Source organism: Seriola aureovittata, chromosome 14 (genome assembly GCF_021018895.1).
Source record: "Seriola aureovittata isolate HTS-2021-v1 ecotype China chromosome 14, ASM2101889v1, whole genome shotgun sequence".
Taxonomy (NCBI): Eukaryota; Metazoa; Chordata; class Actinopteri; order Carangiformes; family Carangidae; genus Seriola; species Seriola aureovittata.
Genome location: NC_079377.1, coordinates 10,964,639 through 10,991,089, shown reverse-complemented (window position 1 = coordinate 10,991,089; position 26,451 = coordinate 10,964,639). Strand labels below are relative to the sequence as shown.

The 26,451-nt window shown below is 36.4% G+C and overlaps 1 protein-coding gene across 1 annotated transcript in view; it reads right to left on the bottom strand.

Moving 5' to 3' along the window:
- lmbrd1 (LMBR1 domain containing 1) overlaps window positions 1–20,600 on the bottom strand; it is a 56,729-nt gene extending 36,129 nt beyond the window's left edge. Inside the window, exons 1-6 of the mRNA XM_056395906.1 lie at window positions 20,479–20,600; window positions 18,695–18,871; window positions 17,428–17,491; window positions 5,771–5,868; window positions 4,141–4,208; window positions 997–1,085 (exon numbers count right to left, since the gene is read on the bottom strand). Coding sequence (XP_056251881.1) covers window positions 997–1,085; window positions 4,141–4,208; window positions 5,771–5,868; window positions 17,428–17,491; window positions 18,695–18,871; window positions 20,479–20,544 — 562 coding nt within the window. The 5' untranslated portion in view covers window positions 20,545–20,600. The remainder of the gene's footprint in view (window positions 1–996; window positions 1,086–4,140; window positions 4,209–5,770; window positions 5,869–17,427; window positions 17,492–18,694; window positions 18,872–20,478) is intronic.
- Window positions 20,601–26,451: the final 5,851 nt, after the last annotated feature.

Sequence of the window (26,451 nt, the reverse complement as noted above, 5' to 3'; positions counted from 1 at the left end):
GGTCATGAGATTGCCCCAATATAATTAAATCGAATCAATCAAATTAATATAATCATCAATCAAATCATGGAAGATGTAGGCGGAACTATATTCAAATCAACATGAATACTTATAAAATAAAGGTATGATATACCAGGTTTCCCTATTATCATACATGTATTTACATACATAAAAAAATTAATTGATCCAATACTGTGATGTGGATTCAATCAAGATTCATTACACCTGAGTAAAGATGTGCCAAGAGAAAATTTCACCTTGTATATCCATTTACAAAGTTGTTTGTGCTTTTAAAATCACTATACAATCAAAAAATTTTGTTGCCAATTACTGTAATTTGGGCCTCATCAACTGTGATGCATTCCAATTTGTTCCTGTATGGCTAAAACAGTATAATCTGCCCTACTAATCATTCAGCATCTAGGCTCACCAACATGAGCAAATTATGTCCATTTAAAACACTTTGACCCTAAGAAGCATTGTAGTAATTCAAAGCATGCCAACCTCCATTACCTGGTCTTCTATAAGAAGCAAAAAAGGGAGAAACTTCAGAATTTACCAACCTCTATATGTTTGTACAGTAGTGTCATAAAGATTCAGAATGAGTGTAATTTTTTTTCGTTAAATTTGTGCTATCTTGAGACTAATTTCTTTTGCCTGCAGTTACACCACATCCAAAATTTGCTGCCCATTCTGCCTAAACAGACCATTAGACTTTACATTGATCAATGCTGAATAGTAGAAAGATGATAATAGAGAGCAGTAAAGTATACACTGTGACAAATGGATAGGAGCAATGGATGCAGCCATGGATATGCAGTAGGTGTGGCCATGGATCAAGGGAGTTATGAATATGAATAATGAGGGAGAAGGGTGAAATGAATGAAATAAAATTAAAAACAAACAAAGAAAATAAAATCTGATAGTCATGGCAACAGCTATAAAAATAGTACCCAAGTTGAAAGTAACAGTATTTTCTAAGGAGGCTATACTTACGACTACTCCCAAGCTCCTCAAAAAGGTATTGTACTTTCTCCCATTGAGTGGAATTCTGGCCAGGTGGGGCCTCGAGTGGAACGAAGGCTCTGAAAGCAATGAAACAATAATTCAGTTGAAGTAAGGTAAAATGCATTAGGTTACTTCCAGGCTGTCACTGTCCCCAGTACACAATATGCTTAAGTCTTCAGTCTTTAGTTTGTTTAGTTTCATGGTTTCTGCAAAAGCTGTATGCATTTTCTCTACAACCCACACACATAATCCGCACATAAAGGAAAATAAAGAAAAAAATCATGCTGTTTATTCATTTCACCACAGAAAAATGTGAAACACTACCAATGTCATTGCTGTTGCTGAAAGATGGCAAGAGGGACAGAGAAATACAGAAAGAAGACAGAAAGATATACTGCTGCTATTTCTGTTGGAAAACAATGACAGTACAGATTATTTTGAAAAAACCTTCAATTTTAACAACTTCTGGTCTAACATCTGTATACCACTGCAGAGATCGTTTATGTCCTCTACTGCTTAATGTTCAGACAGAAATAGGAAAAGGAGCTTTCACAGTGTGTTCTCCACTCCAGCAACAACATGTCTAAGCTCAAAGGTAAATGTCTGTTTTTTCACTTGTCTGCATTTTCCCTTTCTTTAAACTGTATGATTTTTTTTCTCATTTTAGATTTCTCTTGTCTAATGTATTATTGGTATTTATGTGTGTGCATATTATATTTGCTCACTGTGAAGATCTTGCAAATCATATTAAAAAAAAAAAGGATCTTGAAATGTGCAACCATGCATCGTCAAAACTGCATTAATTGCTATTCTTAACACCATGGACAGTCTTCTAATCTCTGCACCCCTTCCTATCCTTTTCAATTTATTTTGGAAAGAAATAAAGAAACAGAAAAAAAAAAAAAAAATCCATAAATTCTAAAATTTTAGATCCTTCCATACTGAGTACTATTAACCACGTCTTTCATGAGTGCTGAGTGACTTCAGAACTTCTTTGCACAAACCTTTTTGATATTTGTGCCCATAAAGGTATCGTATATGATCATCTACCAATAAGACAGATGTTTTCACCTTTAAACCTGCATTTCCATAAAAATTTTTTGTTTATTTTAATAAGTTCCCTCACTTCATGTGAGCTCCTAATTAAATTAATCAGTTCTCCAATTCACATTAAGCCATTTAGACTCATACCTCACATTGGTCGATCAATTAACCCGGAACTAAATTTATACCCTGGTTCCTGCAGTATATATAGCATATATAAATATAAAAGTTGTATCTAAACAGCAGGAAAAATTAAAAACATTTTGTTAGCACAACAGCTTTTCTACCAGTGTGTTTTTATGCAATAAAATGTATGGAAAGGGTCAACAGTATGGATGCTCAATTCTGGTACAGAATTTGATTCCATTCCATTCATGAAATCCTTTTCCAATGATCATTAATCCTTCCTGGCAGATAACAGATAAAAAGGCCAGAAACCTTCATAGTATCTAGAGTCTAAAAAAATCAAATGAAATATGCTGCTTTACAGATCTACCAGGATTCTTGTAGAAAAAAAATTAGTCCAAAATTTTTTTTAAAAACTTCAACAGGGAGAGGCGAAAGACATCAGATCACCATCTCCGACTTCCCTTTGCCTCATATGCAAAAAAACAAAATTCAGGCCTCAGTATCATGTGGATATCCCCAGGGGTCCACACTTGCACTTAATCTTTTTCATGTGCATGTGCTTCCCTTCGGTCATGTTATGTGTAATTTTTCATTTTAAAGAAAAAAAGCACCTCATCAAAAGGACCTTCACCCTTACCCAGCTCCACACAACTGTGTCTGCAGGAAGGACATTACTTTCTCCAACTTAACTCTAAAAAGGTATCCTCAGAAACACGCGAAAATTAAGAGGTATTCATGCTTTTGTCTGTTTATCTTGAATAGTGTTCAAGCTTTGTTTTCCTGTTTTTGTCCATTTTCTGAGGCCTGGCTCCAGTTGGTGTAGAATACTGCAGTCAAGCTCCACACAAGTTTAAGGTCCCTCATCACCAAAAAAATGGGCATCGTTCACTGGCTCTCAAATAAAATGTAGAGTATTTTGAAATTGGCACAAGTAGGCACATAATCTCAGTAAATGTGTTACAGTAAATGTGGCAAGAAATTTTCTTGGGTGGCGCCTAGATTGAGGAGCTATCACCCGGACTTTTTAAAAGCACTAATCAATTTTCTTTGGACTAATACAAAAAATTAGTCTTAAAAAAATCTTATATGTGACTGAATGACTTGTTAAGATAAAGTTATCTGCGTTCGCAAGTGGAAAAAAAAAATCGAAAAGATCAGGGGCCATTTAAGGAGTTAAACACCTTTCTGGCTACAAAACAACAAACAAACGCCAAGTGACATCAAGCACAGACCTACTGAGTGAGCAGTCACCTAAAAAAGCCATTATGTTTCTCAGTATCAGAAAAGCAGTCTGGGATAAAAGCCATCATGTTGTTGAAAATCAAAGCAACAATTGCCAGACCAAAGCAGCAGCAGTCCCAGTTCATGAGGTAAAAGAAGGGCTAAATTGCTTCAGTCTATAAAAAGGCCTAACTTCCAAAGTATCGTCATGTGTCCTTTATTTTCCCAAACCAGGTAAGCTTTCCTCTAGTTCACCATTTAATGGTTGAGAGAGCACATTAAATCGTATAGGTTGAACTGCAGACGTGTTGCTGTCATTGCTGCAAAGGAAATCTATTATGTTGTGCAGGTGCTACTGAACACACAGGTGCTACTAAAACTTCAGGTAACTTCAGTATAAAATGGACATGGCTGAGAATGGGAATCATTGTAGATTTGTAGATACGATGTAGAATGTCACAAAAATCACAAAAAATATTCTCTCCACATGTACTTTGTACATAGGCCAAATGCAAGAAATTTAATGGAAAAATTTAATACAAAATCAAAAGATACTATAGGTCTATATTTTGTAAGGGATATACAGTCTTTTTCTTGAATGGCTTAACATGGGCAGACAAATGGCACTGCAACTGTTTGAAGGGGCCGTCCTCTTACTAACTACAATGATACATCCACACACCCCTTATCTATCGTGTAGTGAAGCAGAAGAAGAGGCCATCCATGTCTCCAACTTACCCAATTAATAGGAGAACCACGCAGACAATGGCAAATCCAATTGTGTACTTCAGAGCGTTTTTCACTTGCTGTAATAAAAGAAAAAAATTAAACTGGTCAATCACGGCCATGAAGTGAAAATTATTATTCATTGTGAGTGAGGGAAGGGGGTCATACTCTATTTAGCTAAGGACTATGGTGAGTGAGAGCTATATAGAGTCAGTGTAGATCCAGTTTGACCTAGCAGAGATAACATGTCACTCCCAGTGCTATTCAAGGTGCTTTTAAAGTAACAGTACAAAAGACCTCCCTGTCTGTGAGAGAAAGTGCCTCTGTCAGCTCAAAACTGACACATGGAAGGGAGAAAAGGCACTATGTGATAGCTGGTGTTTGGTACATCACTCACTGAAAGCACCTCTAAAGATAGGGATTTCAAATTTTGCAAAATTTCAGGTGAGAATATGGAGATTATAATTTATAGTAAGAATGCAGTGGTGCAAAGGTTTGACAGAGTGACTTTTTCTGACACAAAATGTCATATAAATATTAACTTATTCTGATCTTTTTTTCTATTTTTCAGTTTGCCTAGCTAATTTAGATTTTTTTTTTAGATATCATCTTCTGTATATTCCAGGCCTTAAATAAAAGTCAAATGCATATCCTATCTAATAAAACATTTGTTAAGCCTTTTTTAATGACTTGAAACCTACTTTTTTTTTTTTTTTTACAGCAATGCTCCTCTCATTTTTACGGTACATTATGTCCGCAACCTGTCGATAGGCATTACTTGCTGCCCTCCGCAGTCAGCAGAAATGTCACCTTTGTGATCATGGTGAGCATGTGTGTCCTGTTAGTGCATGACGGCAGAATACAGGAATACAACAATTCCCTCAAGAGCACCACAAGCGGTCGAAAAATCTACATGATATCTTTTAAAACCGGTAACTGGATTTTGAGAACAAGCACTGCAAGTTCATAACTGCATAAGACGCAGTAAAACAAGTCAACAGTAGGGCTTGACAGATCAGTCAGCTGCTATCATCAAAAAAATCTACATAAATAGGTACAGCTGAATGGACAAACAGCATTAAAGCATAGATAGTGATAGTTTTTACCTAATGTAAAAAGAGAATATTGATTAATTAGTTTCAGTTTTTCAGGAAATTTGATTTTTTTTCTGTTTGAAGTTTTAAATGTATTTCATTTTTCATTATATAGGTGAAAATGTATGTAATTTTTTCAGAACCAGGGGACAACACACTGACAAAACATTAAAGCATCAAGACAAAAACATTTATGAAAGAAACAAATAATCTAGAATGCATTGTACTGATAAAACCTGAATTGAAATGGCGTACTGTGAAGATTGGTGCAGTGCACAAAGAAGCTGAGGAAAAAGATTCAGGTACATAAAAATGAAAGGCTGAATATTTGCTTTCATTGTTGGTCATGTAAAATGTTAAAATGTGTGCAAACAAATGGGTTCATGTTGCCTCCAGAAGGCTTGGAGGTTCAACTGAAATGACTTCAGGCATTTTCTGCATTAGCATATTGGTCAGCCACCCTGAATCACCTGAATAAAATTTGAATTCCTCAGCACTGCATCTACGCTGGCTACAGTGCTGTGTGTAGAAGAAAGGTGCATTCTTACCGAGCATTTGTTCCCATTGTCGTCATCCCTTTCTTCATAGTAGAAATAAACGAAGGGGATCCATAGGAAGACACAGAATAGAATGATGGAGTAGAGTGCTATATGGATACAAAAAAGCAATGAAATCCATGCATTAGTCATCTTTTTGTGCCTAATATTGATAAACATGATCATCCCAGCACACACTGTGGTGACCTCTATCAAGAAATAAAATGATAAAATATTGCAGTGCATTTGTGCAAAGTGCAGTACAGTTCATAGTACAAATATAATGTTTTGAATTCAGATTTGCAACTTATGTTACTTTCTGTATGCCTTAAGCAGACCTCCAAACCATTCATTTATGAAAAACAGTAGTTGTGAAAATTCAAATATGCCAGCCAGCTGTTGGCTTTCTGAATGCCATTTCAAGAAAACTGTTTTTACATCACCTCAATTATAATTCATTTAGCAGTGACAGATAGTAAGAACCCAAAAAATTTCTGAGAAGACATGACCCCATTCCTTAAAAACTCTAATGGCACATCTAGGGCAGGGATCTCTTATGAAATTATCAAGAAACAATCATACCACATCAAACATAACTTACATTCTGACATTCATGATTAAAAATCTGTAATAGTACACCCAAATTTGTCATTTTCCCTCCTTCAAAATGCAATTTATTTAATTTATTTTTCCAATTTGTCTCCTGACAACATACTGCATAGCATCTCTGGTTGTCTTGTAATTTGACTGTAAGTAAATAAATAAATAAATAAATATATATATATATATATATAATATATATATATATATGGGGCTTATGTTACATTAAAGTGCAACTGAAAAATTGTCCCAGCACAAAGCAAAAAACTACAATTACTGCCTCAGAAATTTCCTCAATCACATTCACGAGAATGGGATGGACAGACGGACAGCCAAGAAAAAATGCCACAGGCCATGGCTGTCGCCGGCGGAGGCATTAAAAAAGGTATCAACAAAATACAACCACATCTCAAATGAAAAATAACTGCTGAGCATCAATGAGGTCCCATGATATGGCAGGATTTCATCAGATGTTAATCCTTCCATCAATGGAAAATGCTTTCTTTTTTCTGCTTATTGTTTTTAATTGCGCTCTCTGCTCACTTTCCTACTGAAATTCCTTTCCTGTGCTCAGATAACTCCTCTTTCCTCATATGGGGCCTCGGAGTAATGATTTCAAGGAGGAATGTTTTTAATCATTTTAAACCAATAATTCCTGTTAAAAGCATGCTCGCGGGCTTGTGGAGGGGAGCAACTTCAGTACACATTTTAAAGAAATGATTCCTAAGAAAGCTTGGGGGTCGGTCCATCAGAGGTAGGAAATGTACAGTAGGCATTTCAGCCCAGCAGGCAGTTATGAATGTCATGTTTTGAACAATGACGTGCATGAGAGGTCCATTAAGCAATCAAGTCTCACTTTGCACAGCTCTATGAATTTAAAAGTCACTGAATTGGTTTGTTAAGCAAAGTACTGTATCCCTCTTACGAAGGTCTTATGTGATACAAGAAAGAGAATTATCTTCCCATTTTCTTGAGGTTGTAATACTTAGGATTTTCATAATCTAAAAACATACTATACAATACTCAACCCTAACCTTATATGATACTTTTTTTAACAGCCATTCAATTTATTTGTAATAGTAATGACGCATGCACACACCACACTGAGTAAGAGCTCACTAATCGTTAACATTTCACAGACTTCCTTGGTCTCGTTTTCTTTCAAAGACCAAGAGATACAGTGTATGCACAACAATAGCGTATAGGACTATAGTGTATATGTGTGTCATTATCTAACCAGAAACGTTCGCTGCAAATTATGAACGCTTATATTTAGCAGTAGCATCAATGAAGTTTCCTCAGAAATCTCATCAAAAACTGGAAAAAGAAAAGAAAGCTGAAGTTTAGTAGTTTGTTCTCTTTAATTTGGCATGTTTGTGTTATCAACCAAGAAGTTATATATTAATTTTTTGCAATGTTAACCAATGGGTTTAAAATGGTCTGATCATTGTTGACAAGACTTCCTTTTATTTATAGGTTAAATATATTGTACTTCATCTTTGGATTATAAGTGGACCAAAACCACACTATAACAACTGTTAACAGTTAAAGCAACAATTCATTTATACAGGTGTCCTCTCTATTAAGAGTGCTACATGTAAAAGCCTGTGAATAACACCACTGGGCGTGTTCTGAGTAAACTAAAAACAGTGCTGTCTTTTCAGATTGTCACCCAGAGCACTAAACAATAATTTCAATTAGAGGTGCATTTTGTATTTGAACACCTTAGTCTTCTGCTGTTGGTATATTTAACATTGCTTTGGGTAAAACTCACAGTGCAGGTAATGATCAGTTCCATTTTAATGTTGCCCATTCCAATAGGAAAAACAATCTGCATCAGAAAATATTTTCATTCACTAAAGCCGGTGACCTCCTGTATGAAGTGGATGCAATACATCTGTCCTTGGTGAAAGAACTCGCTATACTCTCATCCAAGTCTTTTTTGTTTGTTTGGTTCTTCCTGTACAAGCAGCTTTTCAGAGAAAAGACCAACACTAAACGCATTAGGAATTCATAGAATGGAGGTGAGGCAAAAACACTTAAATAGAGAGATGCTATTTCAGGCTATGGGCTTTTCTTTCAGCAGCAAATGGATGTTGGTGGAGGAAGCCAGACAACTCCAAAATAACTCAAAGAAAAGCATGCCATGAAGATGTGATCACCAAAACATAGCTCAATGCCTCCTTCAGGTGATAATGTGAATCATTAGCACAAGTCATATTGTGATGCCAACTAAAAATAAATGCGCAGGACGACAAACAGCTTACCATGACCACATCTATTTCACTTTTTTTCCCCCAAATATTGAATAGAAGTTTTACAAAGCAGTAGTGCTTAGTTAAGCCTTGATTCAAAGTCACCAAATTTCAAAACAAATGAAAAATAGAATTAAACCATTAATGGAAAATAGAGATTCAGGCCTATACATAAGAAACAACAACTACATACAAGCCCTACACAGTGCCCTTATGGTCACACTTGCACCTGATAGCCATTTGATCCAAAACATCAGTGTCACACTTCAGCTTTTACTGTACATGTGGAAAACAACTGTTCCACATCAGTAAAGACTGTATGGCCTCAAGTAATTACAAACATGCCTCCTTCTGAAATGGACTATAATTCACAAAATGCTCTTTCTGCAGCAGACAAATGGATGTCACTGTTATAGTGATTTCCTTTTTGCCAGCTGTGATTGTGACAGGGCATTACTTTCAATAAACACATGCTCATTGCTCCGCTAAGGTATCCATTTACACTCATTTACAGCCAGACAAACTAAGTTTAGGATGATGCCAGGAGCCAATAAATGCAAGCCATGCACAGTATGCAGCCTCTGGCATATGCTTGTGGGTTAAAGCAATGGGTAAAATTAATCATAACACCATGAATATTAACATACTGAGAGAATAGGTCATACTGCATTACCATGTATCATCAATTACTCTCTAAGCAGATCTTCTACTGGGAAGAATGCCTCACCAAGAATAAAAGTTTAACACATTTATCCCCCTGACAGAGAGCAGCGGACTAAATAATTAAATGTCCTTCCTGAACCCTTTACATAGTATATACTCAAATGTACTCACGGGAGAAGCAAAAAATGTAAAATAAAAGAAACATATTTTTTGGAGGATTGGCAGAAGTACATGTAGCTATAATAGTCCACAGTCTAACAAGTGTGTGGCAGCTTGCAAACTGTGATGACACAAGCAATAGGTATTTACCTATTTATGTTTTACTAAGTATCTGTGCCAATTTACAACGATTATCTATTATCACTTATCAATTATCATTCAGAGCAGTACTAGTATTTCCATTCCCAGCACAATGTAATGCTTGATGAGAAACATTAGACCCTTGTCCTCACCTTACTGTGGCTCTCCACAGGGGCATTAGCACCTGGACTCTGGTCCCTTGCAGATGGACAAAATGTATTACACATTATGTGAAAATTAAATGCCAGGGGAGATTTCTCATTGTCTGTGACAAAGGACTCCAGAGACTGATGAAAATATCTGTCTGTACAAACACTTGCTGAAAGGTATGACACTGCGAGCTTGCACTCTCATTTCCTGTAAACATCAAGGGAGGCACCATTTTTAGGGCAGGTAACCCTGGGATAAAACAATTGCGAACATTTGACTTAGATTTGACAGCATGAAGGACTCTGATTTGATGGCTATGTTTCTCTGTTTCTGCTGGATATGTGAACAAATAGATGTTTGCTAACATGTAAGATAAAATAACTGATGGAGTATCAAGGCTCACTGCTGAGTTTGTTTTTGTCATTCTTCAAGTTTAGCTTTGAGGTCAAAGAGAAGTATGATAAAATATAAGAAAAATGTATTTAATCCAAATAATAATTTCTTAATGTGATCATTTCAAAATTGCTTTATTGACTCCAAAAATGTTTACAATAAGTATACAACCATGAAAGTGCAGGGCTGAAACTTTCACACAGTGAGAACCTAGGCGTAATCTCTGTCATGGCAAAGTCATGTATAACAGTAATAACACAAACATTTGGACAGCTCAACGCTGTCCAGATGTAACCCATAGTGGGGAAAAAAGGAAGCTGGTTCTACCTGGCAGCTGACTCTGGAAACATTAAATAGCATAACTATTACATCACACTGTGTTTCTTATTAAACATATTACTTAAAAATAGAACATCAAATTTATATGTAATATAAGCATAACATATGTTGTGTTGCAGATGCTAATTCTGGGTGTAGAATTTTGTAGTTTGTTGCCAGTTGCTTTACAATGAACTGTTACAAAGTGAAACAGTTTGTTGTCATATTTTTAGGGCCCAAGCACCAAGGGTGCCAGGGTCAGAACAGTCCCCAGCACCAAAGGTGCAAGGAAGCTATTGTTTTTGTAGAGATTGTTATTATTATTCTGCTGCAAAATGCTTTTTGAGGGGTTTAGGAGGCTGGAAAACTCATGAAAATGCTTGAAAGCTTAACAATCTATGAAAAGTGGTACATGCAAGGACTGCTAAAAATGTCAAAGTATCAAAAATGTAATGATGGGGCTAGGATGTGGCAAACTGGCTCCATAGCACCCCCAAACAGAGGACCATGTTAGGGTAAAGTTGGTTGGATGTTCATGAAATTTGGTGGGATTATTGCTCTCATCATTCAAGACATTATCAATATTTTAAGAAATTTTTTAGAGGTTTAACCAGAGTAACTCTAAAGATCTTCCCGATGCTAAATTGCAAAGATTTAGAGTCTTCCTTTAACTGCGTGTCCCTTTTCATGGTCTGGTCTCCCCTTGATATACAGGAGCATAATGCATGTTTGGTACATGTTCACTAGCAGCACATAATTGAAATGAGAAGAAATTAAAAAAACATGCAATAGCGGTGGGCGATCTGGCAAAAAGGTCATAATTTTGGGTACAATTACAATCCACGATCTTAATCACCATCTGCATCCTGTTTTCCTCTGTTTGTCAGTTACACATTGTGTCAAAACAACTTAACTTCTTAGTTCACATGGAGTATTTGTTTGGACAGCGCTGTTACTTATTAATGAAGTGCTATATGTAAGTGTTTTGATTTGAAGAATTGGTCACTGCAAGGTAAGAATATTGCATGCAGACAGACTAGTGTCTGCAAGACTTATATCATTGAATGGTAACTTCAAGCTGTCCATGGACTAAATGTCTGAATCCCTGTTTTGAATATTTCAAGATAGAGAAGGGCATGAGTGAAGAGCTATGGGATGCAATGTTTGCAGAAAGAGGTAAGAAAATTGCCCTCAGTTTGTTATCACGCTTTACTTCTTCACTAAGAATGCCCCTCTGTACCACACGAAGTAGCCCTCCAAAATAAAACTGATATGTCCTTGTTTTCTGAATGCTCTTAAAGGAAGTACTAGGCTACAACTCTCCACTAAAATTCTGTCAGCCCATGTAGGTGGATAAGAATCACAGACAAAAAGAAAGTTCTTGCAGTGTATTTACAAGAGGGTTGCATCCTCTCTAGCTGCTCTTCTACAAATGGCATTAAAAAAAGGCAGAGAGAAAGCCAATGATTTATTTAAAGGGCCCAGGGGTATTTTGCCCTGTTGCTTAAGGGTCTTATGCACCACTGCTTTGACTTACTGAGCAGTCCAAGGAAATGTATAAATGGACAGAGGCTGGCGATTGAAAGGCTAGGCTTTCAAACTTAGGGTTCATCAAAGATCACAAAAATCTATTTGGGATTTAAAGTTAGTGGGTGTTTCAGTTACAGATGTTCATCCTCCTTGTCAAGTTGAAGGTACACTTTATCTCATATTATACTGTAGAATTTGTGAACAACAGCAGGATTTATTCTCAATAGACAATAAGTAACATTTCACACATGTTGACAAACTATTTTCACTTTCAGCTTTTTGCAGTAGAGGTGCATTCTGATATAACTATTATCTTTTTATCAATGGGTGTCAGATCTTTGGTCAGACGCAAAACACTTTGTAATGCAGAAAACTATAGTCATACACTTATAACTGCATGCTTATATCTGTCTGAGATGTAACATAGTTGAAATGCATTTACTTGACCTACTTATGATGTTACTGTGAATGCAGCCATCATGGGAAAAAGATTCTTAGCCACAGTGAGATTTCACACCCCTGACAGTCCTTTAACATAAACGCAAATGCAATTTAATGAACAAAAGAGTGTAAAATAAATAACCTATAAATATGACCTCTTGCGCTACCAACGATTCTGTATAATTGTGTGGATTCCAAAAAAAAGGAAAATACAACCCTGGTTAAAAGGTAACAACTCCATTAAAATAACAATGGGTGCTATATTATAATTACCCCACCATAATTTCACCACAATGACAACACTCTGCTTGTAAACCTCCACAGGGTAATTATACAGCAGAAAAGTGGATTCAAAGCTGCCACAGAAATGGTCACAATGTCAATTACAGGTTTGATTAAACATGTGTGTCTAAAGAAAAATCTGCATATTTCTGAACCAGTAACTGACAGAAATTCACCAAATGACAGCTATGGGACACCATTAAGTGATTTCAACTAAATAATGCACAGTTCTTAAAACCACTTGACATACACATGGCTTCTTAACTGTGATCACCACTGAATACAAATCAATCTAACTTGGAGAAAAACATGTTCCACTGGAAGAAATAGGAAACATCTATGTCAACCCAGTAATTATTCCATTTGTGAAGAGACAAATGGACAGTGCTGTCAAATATGGCCTTAAAGAAAAATTCAACTTAAAAGTTAGATTTGGAAGAAAGCTGTGCATAAAACACACATGGAGCTTGGTCTCCACCTACTGGCAAATAATAAAGTGATGCCCCTTAAAAAAAAACAGGAAATAGTCTCTCTAGTTTTAAATAAACAACAAGAACACAGTTGTATAATGGACTGTGCAGCCAAAATTAGATTTATCATATTTTGATATTTAGTCAATTGATGAAGCCTTCAACAAAGTATGACTTTGTATGACTTTTCTCAGCGTCAGCACCCAGCCTTCTTATACAGTCATCTTCTCAAACATCTATTCACTGCAGAGATTGTGTAGTCACATAGAAATACATCATAAATCCAATCTGACTTTTTAGAAAAACAATTGTAGAGAACTTTAAATGGCCTGTGCCACTGCCTGGAGTCACAGCCAATATGTGACAATCTCACAAAATATGAGTGCAACCTATAGTCAAATTAATTTTGGTACAGCAGGAAACAGCTTCAAATTTTATCATAACAAATGCAATGAGCTAAGGAACATGTCAAAATAAGTGATGGGTCAATATTTGGCACCTCTAGGTTTGGAATGCATTTGCAATATCTGAAAGGCAATATAACTTGATTCCAAAAATATGCTCTGAGGGACTGAGCACAATATCAATCAAACCCGCAAAGCTCAGATTTTTGTATTTTAAGCAGTTTTACAAGCACTCAACCTTCCTTATCAACAGCCAAAGGTTACAAGCACAACAAATTTGCAAGTAGCTCATTCGGCACCACACACTCCCCGAGCTGTGATCACAAGTATACATGCTTGAGGCAAGTAGTTAACTCTTTCAAGCTTCTCTCTCCTAGCTACTAGAATGCATACTCCTGATATGTCTAAGAATTTTTCAGCTAAGAAAATAGATAAGAAAATCTATGTGAAAAAATTTTTGAATTTGTGTTGTGAATGGCATGATCAAACTATATATTGGACAATAATGCCTACTTAACATACAATATAAAATAAAAGTATTTATGTGGAATAAGTCTATAAAAAGACATGGGGACCACGATATGAAGGGACGCATGAAACACCAACTTCAGCAACCGTTCAAAACAATTATAGAGATTGTGGCTTAAGATGTACTCTCAAGCTTTCTAAGATAAGAGATATACCTACTAAAGCAGTTACTAAACCAACTATATGAGCTTTTCCTTCGATGTGTAACAAATTTCTTGAGTGTAACTATTGCACCAAGAACATGGTTTCTCAGCAGTTAGGCCATTAAATGAATTAAATTACTGAGAGGACATGGCCCAGGTTTAAAGACTAAGCCTACTGAATTATTCATTTTTTAAGTCTCTATAAAGCAAAGTTTCCATTTAAGGGGATGTCTAATCCAAACTATAGATACTAACAGAAAAATCAATTTTGTGTATGAAATCATATTTGTGTGTCCAAGGGACAATATACTGTGGCTTCCTGAATGCTGGACTCATGTGCTGTGTTCATATCCTGTGAAAGCTGATTTTCTGATGTCATTATACCAGTGGAAGTGGTTTCTTTGATTGGGCTGTCTGGGCAAAGAGACAGCTTGTCTTCCTTGCATTTGGCATTTCGGAACAGACGGTACGTAACAGTGTTGCTAACAGGCACTTTAAGCCAGCATCTGTTAGACAACTTATGATCTAGTGTCTTTGGCATGACTGAATTTGCTATCATCAAAGACAACAAACGTGTGTTATCCTTTAATATGACAATCATGAAGAAATTTCAGTGGCACTAATAGCTTTGAGTTAGGAATTTATCAGTCAAATAGCCTGGATACTGTCCCCATGAATTGCAACCACGCACAAATACTGGAATTAGGAAGCGATCCATGGGGACTGGACGTGCCCTCCTTCCTAGCAAGAGAATTGGGCAAGATAAGCCCAAGATGTCTGACTGAATGCTTGACAAACACACTAATGATACAACACAGTATGCAACAAGCCAAAAACAAAATGTCAGTTCTAGTAAAATACTATAATTTCATTTAATGCAAGCTAAATGCGACAATTACAACAAGTGAAATAAGTGAAGGCTAGCTTGATGAAAGTTTAAGCACAGTTTTGGGTAGCCATTGTCTTGGAAAGTAATATTGTAGCTACATTTTTTTTACTGCCACAATCTGGACTGTTGGTACATCTCATTTTTATTTATCATATACCTTAACTGGTGATGAATGAGTGAACTGTAAAATCTGCTGTGACACTCAATGACCTGTAGGTGGCACAAGTGCCAAATTTGCAACAGCTATTACCTTACTTGGCTGTAGATGGCGACATCAACAAGTTTACATTTGTACATCTCCTATTCTATTTTGGGCGCAGGTTCACATGCGTAGAACTGGTCTGACAAAGACCCAAAAGCTCCGTCTTGTGGAGACTGCGTGCAACCAACATGTCTGCTATGCGTGATGTGATCACTTATTCTGACTAGTTAGACCTCTAGTCAGGTTGAAGTTAGGCTGAGCTATACAGGTGTTACAGGAGGTAACCAAACTTCATGAACCAAGAAATATGATAAGGGTGTAATGAAAAACTATTAGGGGTGGTTATCACAAAATCTGCAGAAAATGTCTTCTAAGGCAAAGTGAAAGTAAATTACATGTGTAGGTGGACCATGGGCATGTGGGGCTTTTAAGGATACGAGTTACGCATTTTGGTGAGAAACACTGAATGCCAAAAATATTTACATTTGTCTAAGACTGTTCATTATTTTGAACAAAATGTTGGAAATATTTTAGTAGATTTTACACACACACATATATAGATATATACACTGACCTCACCAAAACAATCACCTATAATAAATGGGTATTTTTTCTGATAACCTGTTTTCACAACCCCTTTAGTAATCCTGAGAAAACAGTCTCATAAACATGATTATCAATTTATTGTGTAAGCATCGGATTATCATGTCCTGACTGTCTTCACATGGAGGAACAGTTTGTAAAAAATAGCCAATCACATGCAACATTAATACATGTGAAGCAGCATATTTAATATATGATGAAATTATTGGTACCCATGGGGAAATTAAGCTATTACAGAACCATAAATAGTGAGGTGCAACAAAGAAAATATGTTATGAACATAAAAACACATTTAAATGATACAAATATATACCTTTAGAAAATACTAAATAATACTAAAATTATAAATTATAAAATAAGTGCAAAGAAACAGTATGAAAACTATTTAATATAAGCATCTGCACATTCAATGAGAAATACATTTTGGTAAACTTCAAATAGCATGAAAACAAGAGTGAATATGATCATCACTGTCCATCATTAAGACACAGTGGGTAATTATACTAAATTGTGTTGTCATATGACAGTCATGAAAACAGTTCACCTCGTGTTCACCAGTAAAATAGTGATAGGTATACTGTATGTGCTCAATCTACTGTAAAAGTCAGTTTTGGACATGAAATGAAAAACATTTCAGCATACTTCATATGCTACAATAAATTTGATTTTTTTATTGACAGCTATAGTTGACTGATGTAAACTGCTTGCTTTTTAGACAGATTTTATTCATTTTAATGGTCACTGTGGGCATTTTGCCAGGAAGCAATGTAAATCTTGGATATTTCTGTAACATTGCATCATCATGGAAAGCAAATTGCTCCACCCATCCATTAACATTACCCTGTGAAAAGGACTTTTCACTATCTATTACTTCAACAGCACTGCCCATTTCTAGTTCCTTGTATAATTAGTGTCATTCATCTGAATGCCATGTTTTTGTTTTGTTTGTAAAACGTATTATAAAAAAAAAGAACAAAAGGGCCACAATATGTTGTAGAATCAGTGAACTATTGTATGGGCTTTTAATATACACTATCTTAAACATTTTAATATATCTTAAAATGTCAGTCTGAATGAAATTGCTCCAGAACAGGTAAGATGTGCAAATTACTGCACATGTAACCTGTGTGAAAAGGAGTCACCACTGTGGAAAACAAAGAACCAGTGTAAATCCAAAAGTTAGCCTGCTAACTCATTAAGTGAGTGAGTTAGACCCCAGATGTTACTAAAATTGCACTGGAACTACTATGATATGAAAGAGGAGATTGAGTTAAAATCATAGGAGAATGACGTTGCACACAGGCAATCACAAAACAGATAAACACCATAAAAATATTCAAATACAAGGATTAATCCAGAGATAGATATATTAATTTCTCCAAAGTTCAGCAGTAAAGAATCCTCTCTAGTTTAGACCTAGTTTCGTTCAAAAATATTCACTTAACTTTTTTCATGGGCACCTACATAGACAGGTATTAAAAGAATGAAGAATACTTACTGTAATATCCATAAAGAACAGTGTCTTCAATTTGCCCTCTTGTCTCATTGTTTGCTGCCCATTCCTGGAAGTTAACAAGGGAAAAGTTTATGGTTAAAATTGGAATTAAGTTCAACAGTAAAGGAAATGATGAAAATATAACGATCAATGAGAAACCCATTGAAAAAACAATCACGAGTATAAAGTATAGTGTAATAATTGAAACCAACACAGAGGGAGAAGTTTATTTTCTGGTTACTGTATTAATTCAATGATTTATTTGTTTACCATAATCTTTTATTTTAACTTTTCAAGAAAAGGATGGAAACAAAAACCACAATACATGTTAATGAATGAGCCCAAGACCCTGGGAAGGGGTAGGTCATGCCAAACTAGCAAACATGTGGGATCTGACACCTTTGTTTAGCTAGGTTCACAAACTGAATTCAGACATAAATAGAGAATGATGCAAAACCTACAGCAATGGGGGGGGGGGCAACTCATAGCAGTCAGACCTTCGCCTAAATCAATTTTTATTCATGTGTAGCACAGGTGTGGGAAATTGTCCATCATTGCATTTTCTGCATTTTACTTTAAGCATGAATTCTCTAATTGGAAAAAAAACTGTGAAAATCTGCAAAAAAGATCAAAAACCAGTAATTGTTTTTGAAGAGCAACAATCTAAAGGAGAATGTTTGTGTCATTCCTGTTTCTGAAGTGTCAGGGATTCTCACTGCACTGAGAAAAGCTCAAATGATCTCTCCCATCAGAAGTTAACATTCTCATGACACTTTGATTTCTCCCTTTACACTTATTATATTTTATCGGAAAGCCACCTCTTGCTTTCATCCCCCTTTACTGATTTTTTATCTTATTACAAAGTGTAATCACCTAGAGATCACTAAGAATCATGTTTGATTAAGTAAGTGAGGGATTATCTTCCTGATGAGTTAATGTGTGCAGCCTATGTCAAGTGGCCATGACTAAATAGTAAAAAAAACAAAAAAATACCCTTTAGCAATCAAAGTAGTTCACAACCCAGATGAAGCAACAAATTACCTGCTGTTCAAATGAAAATATCATTACACGCTTTGCTGAATCTTCAAATAGATAGAAACAAATGCAATGACTTGGTAAAAAATTATGGGCCAAGAAATGCTTTTAGCTTTTAGTTTGGACAACAACGACATTCACACCATCTAAGAAAATTAAAAAGCAAAGTTAAAGGCTGCCTCAGGAAAAGTCATTAGCATTTCTCAAATTGATTGTTAGCAGAAAAGATACTAACCTTATAGGTACCGTTGGGATTCTTCATGAATGAAACAAGGAATATATCCACTGGTAGAAGTGCAGACGTTATCAAAGCAATGGCCAGTGCACATATTGCTGTGATAGTTGAAACAACTTCACTCTCCTGACGACTTTGGAATTTCCGAATGTAGACCCAACAGAAAGCCAGGATTAACTAAACGGAAAAAACAGTAATCAAGTTAAAATAAATGGAATAATACTATAATAAGGAACAATAAAATGATGATCTGAATATAATTGAATATAATTTCAGAAAGATATGGCTGATATGGCTTCTGGCTATGTCAGAAGAAGTGAATATTGAAAGAATACATAAATGAAAGAATGAATGAATATAATGTGATATAACAGTGACAAGTGTAGCAGTGCAATATCTTATTGAACCATAATGTACTCCTATGCTTGATCAACACTGCTTAGAAACACTAGCTCAAGTGCGTGTCGTTGATTGCCAAAAAGAAATACTCAAACTCAAAGTGTTTACATAACAAGTAGGGAATTATATACTGAAAATAGCCTGCAGGTGCTATGGAACAGCTGATCTGATTATATCATACTCCCTCTCCTTATCCTCTTTCAGTATAGCCTGAACACAAAGGGGAAATAATACAAAGTTGACTTTTTATAAGTAACAGGATTAATATGTCTACTAGAAGAACAATAGGGTACTACAGATTGTTTAAAATCTTAAAATTAATTCATGAATTTGCTTATTTATTCTGTTGCAGTTTAACATGAAAAAGACCAAATGAGAGAAGGAGAGGGATTGCTATTGTAACTGGCAGGAAACTCATTTGACAGAGAAGCAAAAGAGGGGCTCCAAAATGACAAGGTCATATTCCAGGCACACAAGCTGTAAGAAGAGAGGATACTGCTAAAACTAGTCCCTTCAGATCAAGGGCTGCCATTCACAGACAGGATCAATTAACAGGCCCGCAGCCTTAAGCTTCTGGCTGCTTGTTTTGCCAGGTAATGACGCAAGCTTTGCATCCAAATAAGATCCATTGAAAGGTTTGTTCAAATAAAAGCGCTGGTGGTGGTGACTAGAAAAGCAGAGCAGTTTATTGGCATCCAGGCACTCTTCTGGGCGGCTTCTGATTTAGCTATGTGACTCTAAATGGCAGCTTAGATAATGACTGCTAATTTGGGCAGCAGATTACCTAGCTGACCAACTTCAAGGCAAGCACTACTGAAATCATAGTCTTCACATGGGACATATATTAAGACTTACAGGATATGTTACATGAGGATTACATTGTTACATGTGCGTTCACAGTATCTATGATGAAAAGCACACTTTCCTTTTAGTCAACAGCACGAAATTATTTATTCGGAAGAATTTCTGTCAAGCACATTTTAAAAGCCTGTGCTGACAGCTAGCTACGCAACTTAATTGCATGGTGTTGCCAAGAAACATCAAAACGGAGATGTTAATTTTCTGTAAAATGAAGAAAGAGTTCCAGGTTCTATTCTCGACGTCGTGGTGTTTTACATTGGTTCTAATACTATGCAATATAAAATTACACTAAATACAACATTTGGCGCTTTCTACAAAACAACAGCCTGTTAAGTGTGTCACGGCTAATGTTAGCTAACACCAACCCAAAGCCAATATTGACGTACATACACAATACACCGTAGCCATGTCGCGACGGGTAATTCATTAACCAAGCAACCTCTTCGCCTGCTAACACATCTCAAACTAATTGCTTAACGCCCCACTGCTTAATGTAGCGATTAGGCAACTTTGTACTTGCTTACCAAAAGTATAAAGGTGAAAATAGACCACCCGAGCACAGACTCGGAGAGAAACGACTGGGCCGCCATCTTCACTTCCTGCAATAACAAACCCACGTGTTTCTGGTGACGTCACCACGGTGGGAGAGCGAGCAGCAGCCGTGACGTCTCTGCAGAAAGTCCATATGCCTGATCGTATGTTCAAATGTGTGTTGAGAATTACAGGAGTTTTACTGAATTCAGATTCACTGGTGGTGGACGGAGCAGCAATGTAACATTACAACTGTCACATTTAATAAACCTGTCTACCAGAAGCAGCGGATACCAGCAGTACAAGAATATTACCATCGGTGGTGGAAAAAGTATTCAGATATCCTACTTATAAGTAGGCATAATTAGCAATACCACACAGAATGGCCTACTTAATTAGTAAAAGTAAAAATTCCGCCTTCAACTTTTAAAGCTACAGAAAAATTATTAACACAATGTTCTTGATGATGATGATGATGATGATGATGATTAACTTTTATATGTCTCTACAATGTAATTAGTTGCTGTTTATATTTTAATACTTTGAAACGTTTTGAAATTATACTTAAAGTAAATTACATTTCTCAGTAACTAAATATCTTTGGTCACTTTCCACCATAGAATATAGTTTGACTGTTACTCAATATGTTAGTTAGTTAGTGAAATTGACAGGCACTTATTTGTTATCCTCTTAATACTCAGTAAAACTAAAGGATATTCACAGACTCTATACAGGGCAGATAAAAGACACCCCTGTGCCAGCTGATTTAGGAATACATTTAGGATCATGGCTCTTTTTCTGCTACAGACACATCAAGGCATCATCAGTGGGACATTTTGGCCAACCGAGGGGATACCTGAGACAACCACATGGGCTCTGTATCCATTAGGTATGTGCCCTGACTGGACCCAGGAGACCCATGGACCACATGCCATGTAAACACCTTTATTAAATATGATAATATGATCTCTCTATTATTTGCCGTTATCCTGTTAGGTCAGTCTATATTTCTTCTCATCCTTTTCTGTATGCTTTTTAAATATCTACGGTAACATCTCTGTCACACATAGTAGTCCACAGCATACAAAATCATATCAGTTTTGGTATAAAGTACGTACATTTTCTAACTCTTGCATGCATCATACACACATTCAGTATTTGTCCAGTCTCTGGTTCCAGCATTAAGCTTTAAACTTGGTGAATTAGGCCACAGGAATTAAGAGTGCAGTGCACCTGTAGATGCATTCCCATGTGTAGAGATGATCATTGGGGTAATACTTACTATTTATTATCCACCATAATGGCCCACACAAGCAAACAGCCACTCTCTTTGGTGTTACTCAGCTGATATAATAGTGTATTTTGAGTAAAATTCATATTGTCAACTGCAAAGAACACTGCTTTCTATACATCACAGATTTTTCTCTTCTGTTTTCTTTCTTTTCTTTGGTCTGTGCCCTCGAGGTTTATGCTCTCATTTCTGTTTTCCTCTTTGGTTAACAAGTTTTAACCAAAAATATGTGACTTTGATTGTAGGAATGACAGAGTGGAGGTTTGCTTCGTCACTGTAGGCAATAATTAGCGTGTGTGTCTTTACTATACAAATGTCTGCCATGTATGCTTAAATTTCACTATAGGCCCTCAGGAATAAGTAAAACCAATATTTATTCATATGTGTCGCATAATTTCGAACATAGTGTCAGTTTCCATTTGAATTTCACAATATAACAGAAATCAGTACTGTCAGATACCTCTGCAGCTACTTGAGAAACATGTTACGCTGTTTCTTTTTTTACATCTACTCAATGACTAGAGGGGCCATCAATCTCTACAACTGTATGTATTTGTTTGAAGTATAAAAATGCATCAATAGTGATACCACTCAAGTTTTCAAAAAAGTTGATTCTTTAGAGGTATGATGGGTATAAGATTCTGTTTCATTCAGCAAGGGATCCAAACTTATGCAGCAATGGGATTATCTAAACTTTTCCAGACTCTGTGTGAAGTGAAACAGTCAGTGTGAAGGTTTCTTTGTACATGGCGAGATTTCACCAATATGCCAGACACACTCACCATTTCCTTCAGTTCTTATCAAATTTATTTTGCATACAGACCCCATGGTATCTTTACATAAAGAATTTGCTGTCTTTTTATTCTGCCTCCCTTTTCACAGTTTTAAGTGCACTGTGTCACAGAAGTCGGCTCCATTTATGGAGTATATTGTCCCTTAAATTACAACAGTCTAAGAATGTGCAGTCATGCTTCACCATGTCTGGAATTATTGAGACAAAATTAAATTACTACTTGAGTAATTACTTTTGCAAGGCATGGACTAAAACAGTCCATGGTGACATTGAGACTCTAAACTTTTTTGAAAGTGAAAATAACAGTTCTCTATATTGTACTGGGGAAAATTTGTCTGTTACTAATTGGAATAAGGAACATTCTTACCAATTAATTAGTTTGTCACTATTGAATTAGACACTTTCAAATTCAACTCACTAAAATCAATAACCATACATCTAAACTTAATTTATGCCCCTGACTTTAAACATTTTAATTAAACTAATGTCTTCATTCACAACCCATTATTCACTTGCACAGAGAAGGTAGGTCTACTTAATTCAAGCAACCTTTCAAAACTGCAAATGCCTTTATCATGCAGCTTGGCAATGTGCCCTAATGCAAAGCATGTACCAAAGTCTATTAAAAGCTGAAAAGAGGGTAGGAAAGTATAATTTCTGTCACTCAATGGAGGATTTGGAGATTAGATATCTTACATTTGATTATATGTTTGTTATTTTTATCCTTCTTTTCATTTTGTAATGATACTTTAGTCAGCTGGAGGGGCTGCTTCAGTGAGCAAATCACAAACCCATGTTACCTATTCCATGTTATCTCTAGAGGATGATAGTACTCTCACAGCAAAATTATAGCATCACATCCACTTCTCATCCGCTCTTCACTTTTTTTCCAAACCAGTTTTCCAAGCCCAGCTGAAGAGCACAAGAGATGTTGCAGAAATAGTTCCAACTACAATAGCTGTGGCCCCCATCAAATTTGTCCATCTGATTTTGAAAATGAAAATGCTTTGTCACCATTTAACGTGACCTCCCACTGACTGGGTGAGAAAACAGGTGGAGCTCACGTGACTAAAACAGACAGTGATAAAGTAGGATTTTGCTTCTTTTATGATTCTGTTGGTTTAAATTTGGCTATGCAGTTGTAGATAAATTTATGTAAAATACTATGTGAATATTACATGAGGTCAGGTTATGGACGAACAGCCACAATGCAATGTAAAGCAAGGGAAGTTTGTTGTACAGACAGGAGATTGAAATCCACAAATGCTAAATGACAAAATTCAATACAGAACGTTGCTTATGCAAATACTGTAGGTGCAACACAGTGTATGACGATAACAGAGAACGACAATGTTTGTCAGGATCATGTATTGGTGAAATATAAAGTTAGATTTTGTTTACTTTTTAAAGAACCTCTCAAGACTTGCATATTGTATTTAAATGACCTCCGACTGACTTTCAGTGATTTTGATTAAAAATACTCTCTACTACTCCCTGCACTTGCATGTTGAACATTTGGCCCAAAACACTGAATGTTTGAGTTGATATCAAAGAGAACCCGTATCACACAGCTATCCCAATGAGGTTGCCACCAACTGATTTTCTTTCATTAACCTTCAATGGATGGTTCAATTATATTCTCATATTTCAAGAATAACCTACAGAACTGTAGCTGCAGGCCAAACTGACATGTTATTGTATCTTTTAAATTCTCTTTCTTTCTTTTTTCTGTCTACATACAGGACTGGATGCTTTCATGCCCAGGTGAGCTCTCAGAAATGATGAATGAGACTCCTTAATGGCTTTTGTGATTTTTATGAGCACATGAAAGGTACACATCAGTGGATATGTCTGCATACAGATTAGTAACACACAGTATGCTGCCTTTGTCTACTGCTTTGCCATATGTCAATTTAGTAAATGATCCTGTAAAAAGGACAGGTGTTTTGCCTCTAAAGCCCTTTAACAACTGTGATCTGACTGGTGCAATGAAGAATCAGAATGCAGCGATTAGTAGGATTGAATTCAAGGCAAGACAATAATGTTTGCTGAGGTTGCGTATGTACTTATCCAATACAAATATGATGCTACACACGTGCACTTACACAAACACCCAAAGAGGGGAGTACTGTATTTATTACACATGTTCATTATGAGATTCAGTGCACATATACTGCATTAGCATAAAGAGAACAAAGTTGTTCAACAGTAAATTGTTTTTTGTTTAGTTTGAAGAACATATTTCACTGTTCTCTCATTGTGTGTGCATTTTAATGTGCATATGTGTGAGAGAGTGAGCACTTAACATGATCAGTGCCGTTTATCATTGTTTGACAACAGCCCCACACATTTTATGTTCAGCTCCATGAAAAATGAAAAGCCAAAGATACCAAAATGAAAGAGAAATTCATATCCTTTAGGCATCTTCGGAAGAGATACTTAGTTGTCACGAGAGGGTTTTGCTGCTCGTTGAACTATCAAATAATGTTATGATTTTTAGAGAGCTGCAGTGAAGACTGGACCAGCTCATTGAAACCTGATGGTTTGTATGCAGCTTCTATACTCAGCATGTCATCCTGAACCATTACCATTGTTGTGGCTTTGTGAACTGTTCACATTATTTTCATTTTGACTAAAACATGTGAAAGCAATGAATCATAAGAAGAATATACAGGACACACTGAAATTCAGGGAGTTGAAACTCAGCCTCATCCTGCAGCTACGGTATCAACGAGAAGTCATTTTGTTTGGTTGTTTGGTTGGTCATGAATACTATCACTAAGAGCAGTTCCAGTCAGATCAATATACTGTAATATACTGTGTCCCATATATCAAACAACCATTTTCCGAGCATCTGAAAAGCAACTCAGAATAACACCAAAATGTTCATCTGAGCTTCTGTCTGCCAGCAGCAATGGCTGTCTTGGAAAATGGAGAGGTAGCTGAAAAAAGCAAATGCAAAAAGGTAGCCATTGGAAATACAGAAGGTTGAAAATGTTGAAAAGAGACAAATTGGCAGATGTTAAAAACCACACAGTTTAGGTTTCTTCTACATACAGCAGGCTGGATATATATTACACATGGGGAAATCTAACAAAATTTCAACAGCATTGACTATATTGATGCAAATATTAAAAATACAGAGCATTAGAGGCAAATAGAATAACACTGTTGTGCACAAAGGAGGCTATTGATCCAGGTTCCGCCAGGTCTCAGCACATTTTGCTATTTATATATATATGTTAATCATCTTAACAACCGCTAGAGGGGAGATGAGGTAAGAATGAAGAAGTGAGTGAAGATAGAATTTATACAACAAATCGAGTGTATGTCAAAGTACTGTTCAGAGGTGAGCATGGTTTAACTGATGTCTTTCAGTTGGCTGTTGAGGGTGACCAGACGTGACCAAATGTTTCCGCTTTTGGTGGCTTGTCCCTGGCTGGAGCTGTCCCTGGAAATGTCCCAATTTTTAACTGTGAATAAACAAGACTAGGTCAAAACCTATAGTACATGGCTGGACTGCCTATGGTCAGATCCTGATTTTATAACCTGTCCAGCGAGAATGTTGTGGAGAGGATGGTTGGTATTTTTGCATGTGTCTCTCCACAACAGTCCTGAGTGAGTCCAGACTCCTGCCAAGCACAGACCCAGCCTTTTTGACCAGCTTGTCCAGTCTCCTTGTGTTCATGTTGGACATGCTGCTGCCCCAGCAGACTACAGCATAAAAAAATACACTGGCCACCACTGACTGATAAAACATGTGCAGCATTTGACTGCAAACGTCAAAGGACCTGAGCTTCCTGAGGAAAAAGAGCTGGCTCTGCCCCTTCAGGTAGATAGCATCCGTGTTCAGTTACCAGTCCAGTTTACTGTCCAGGTGCA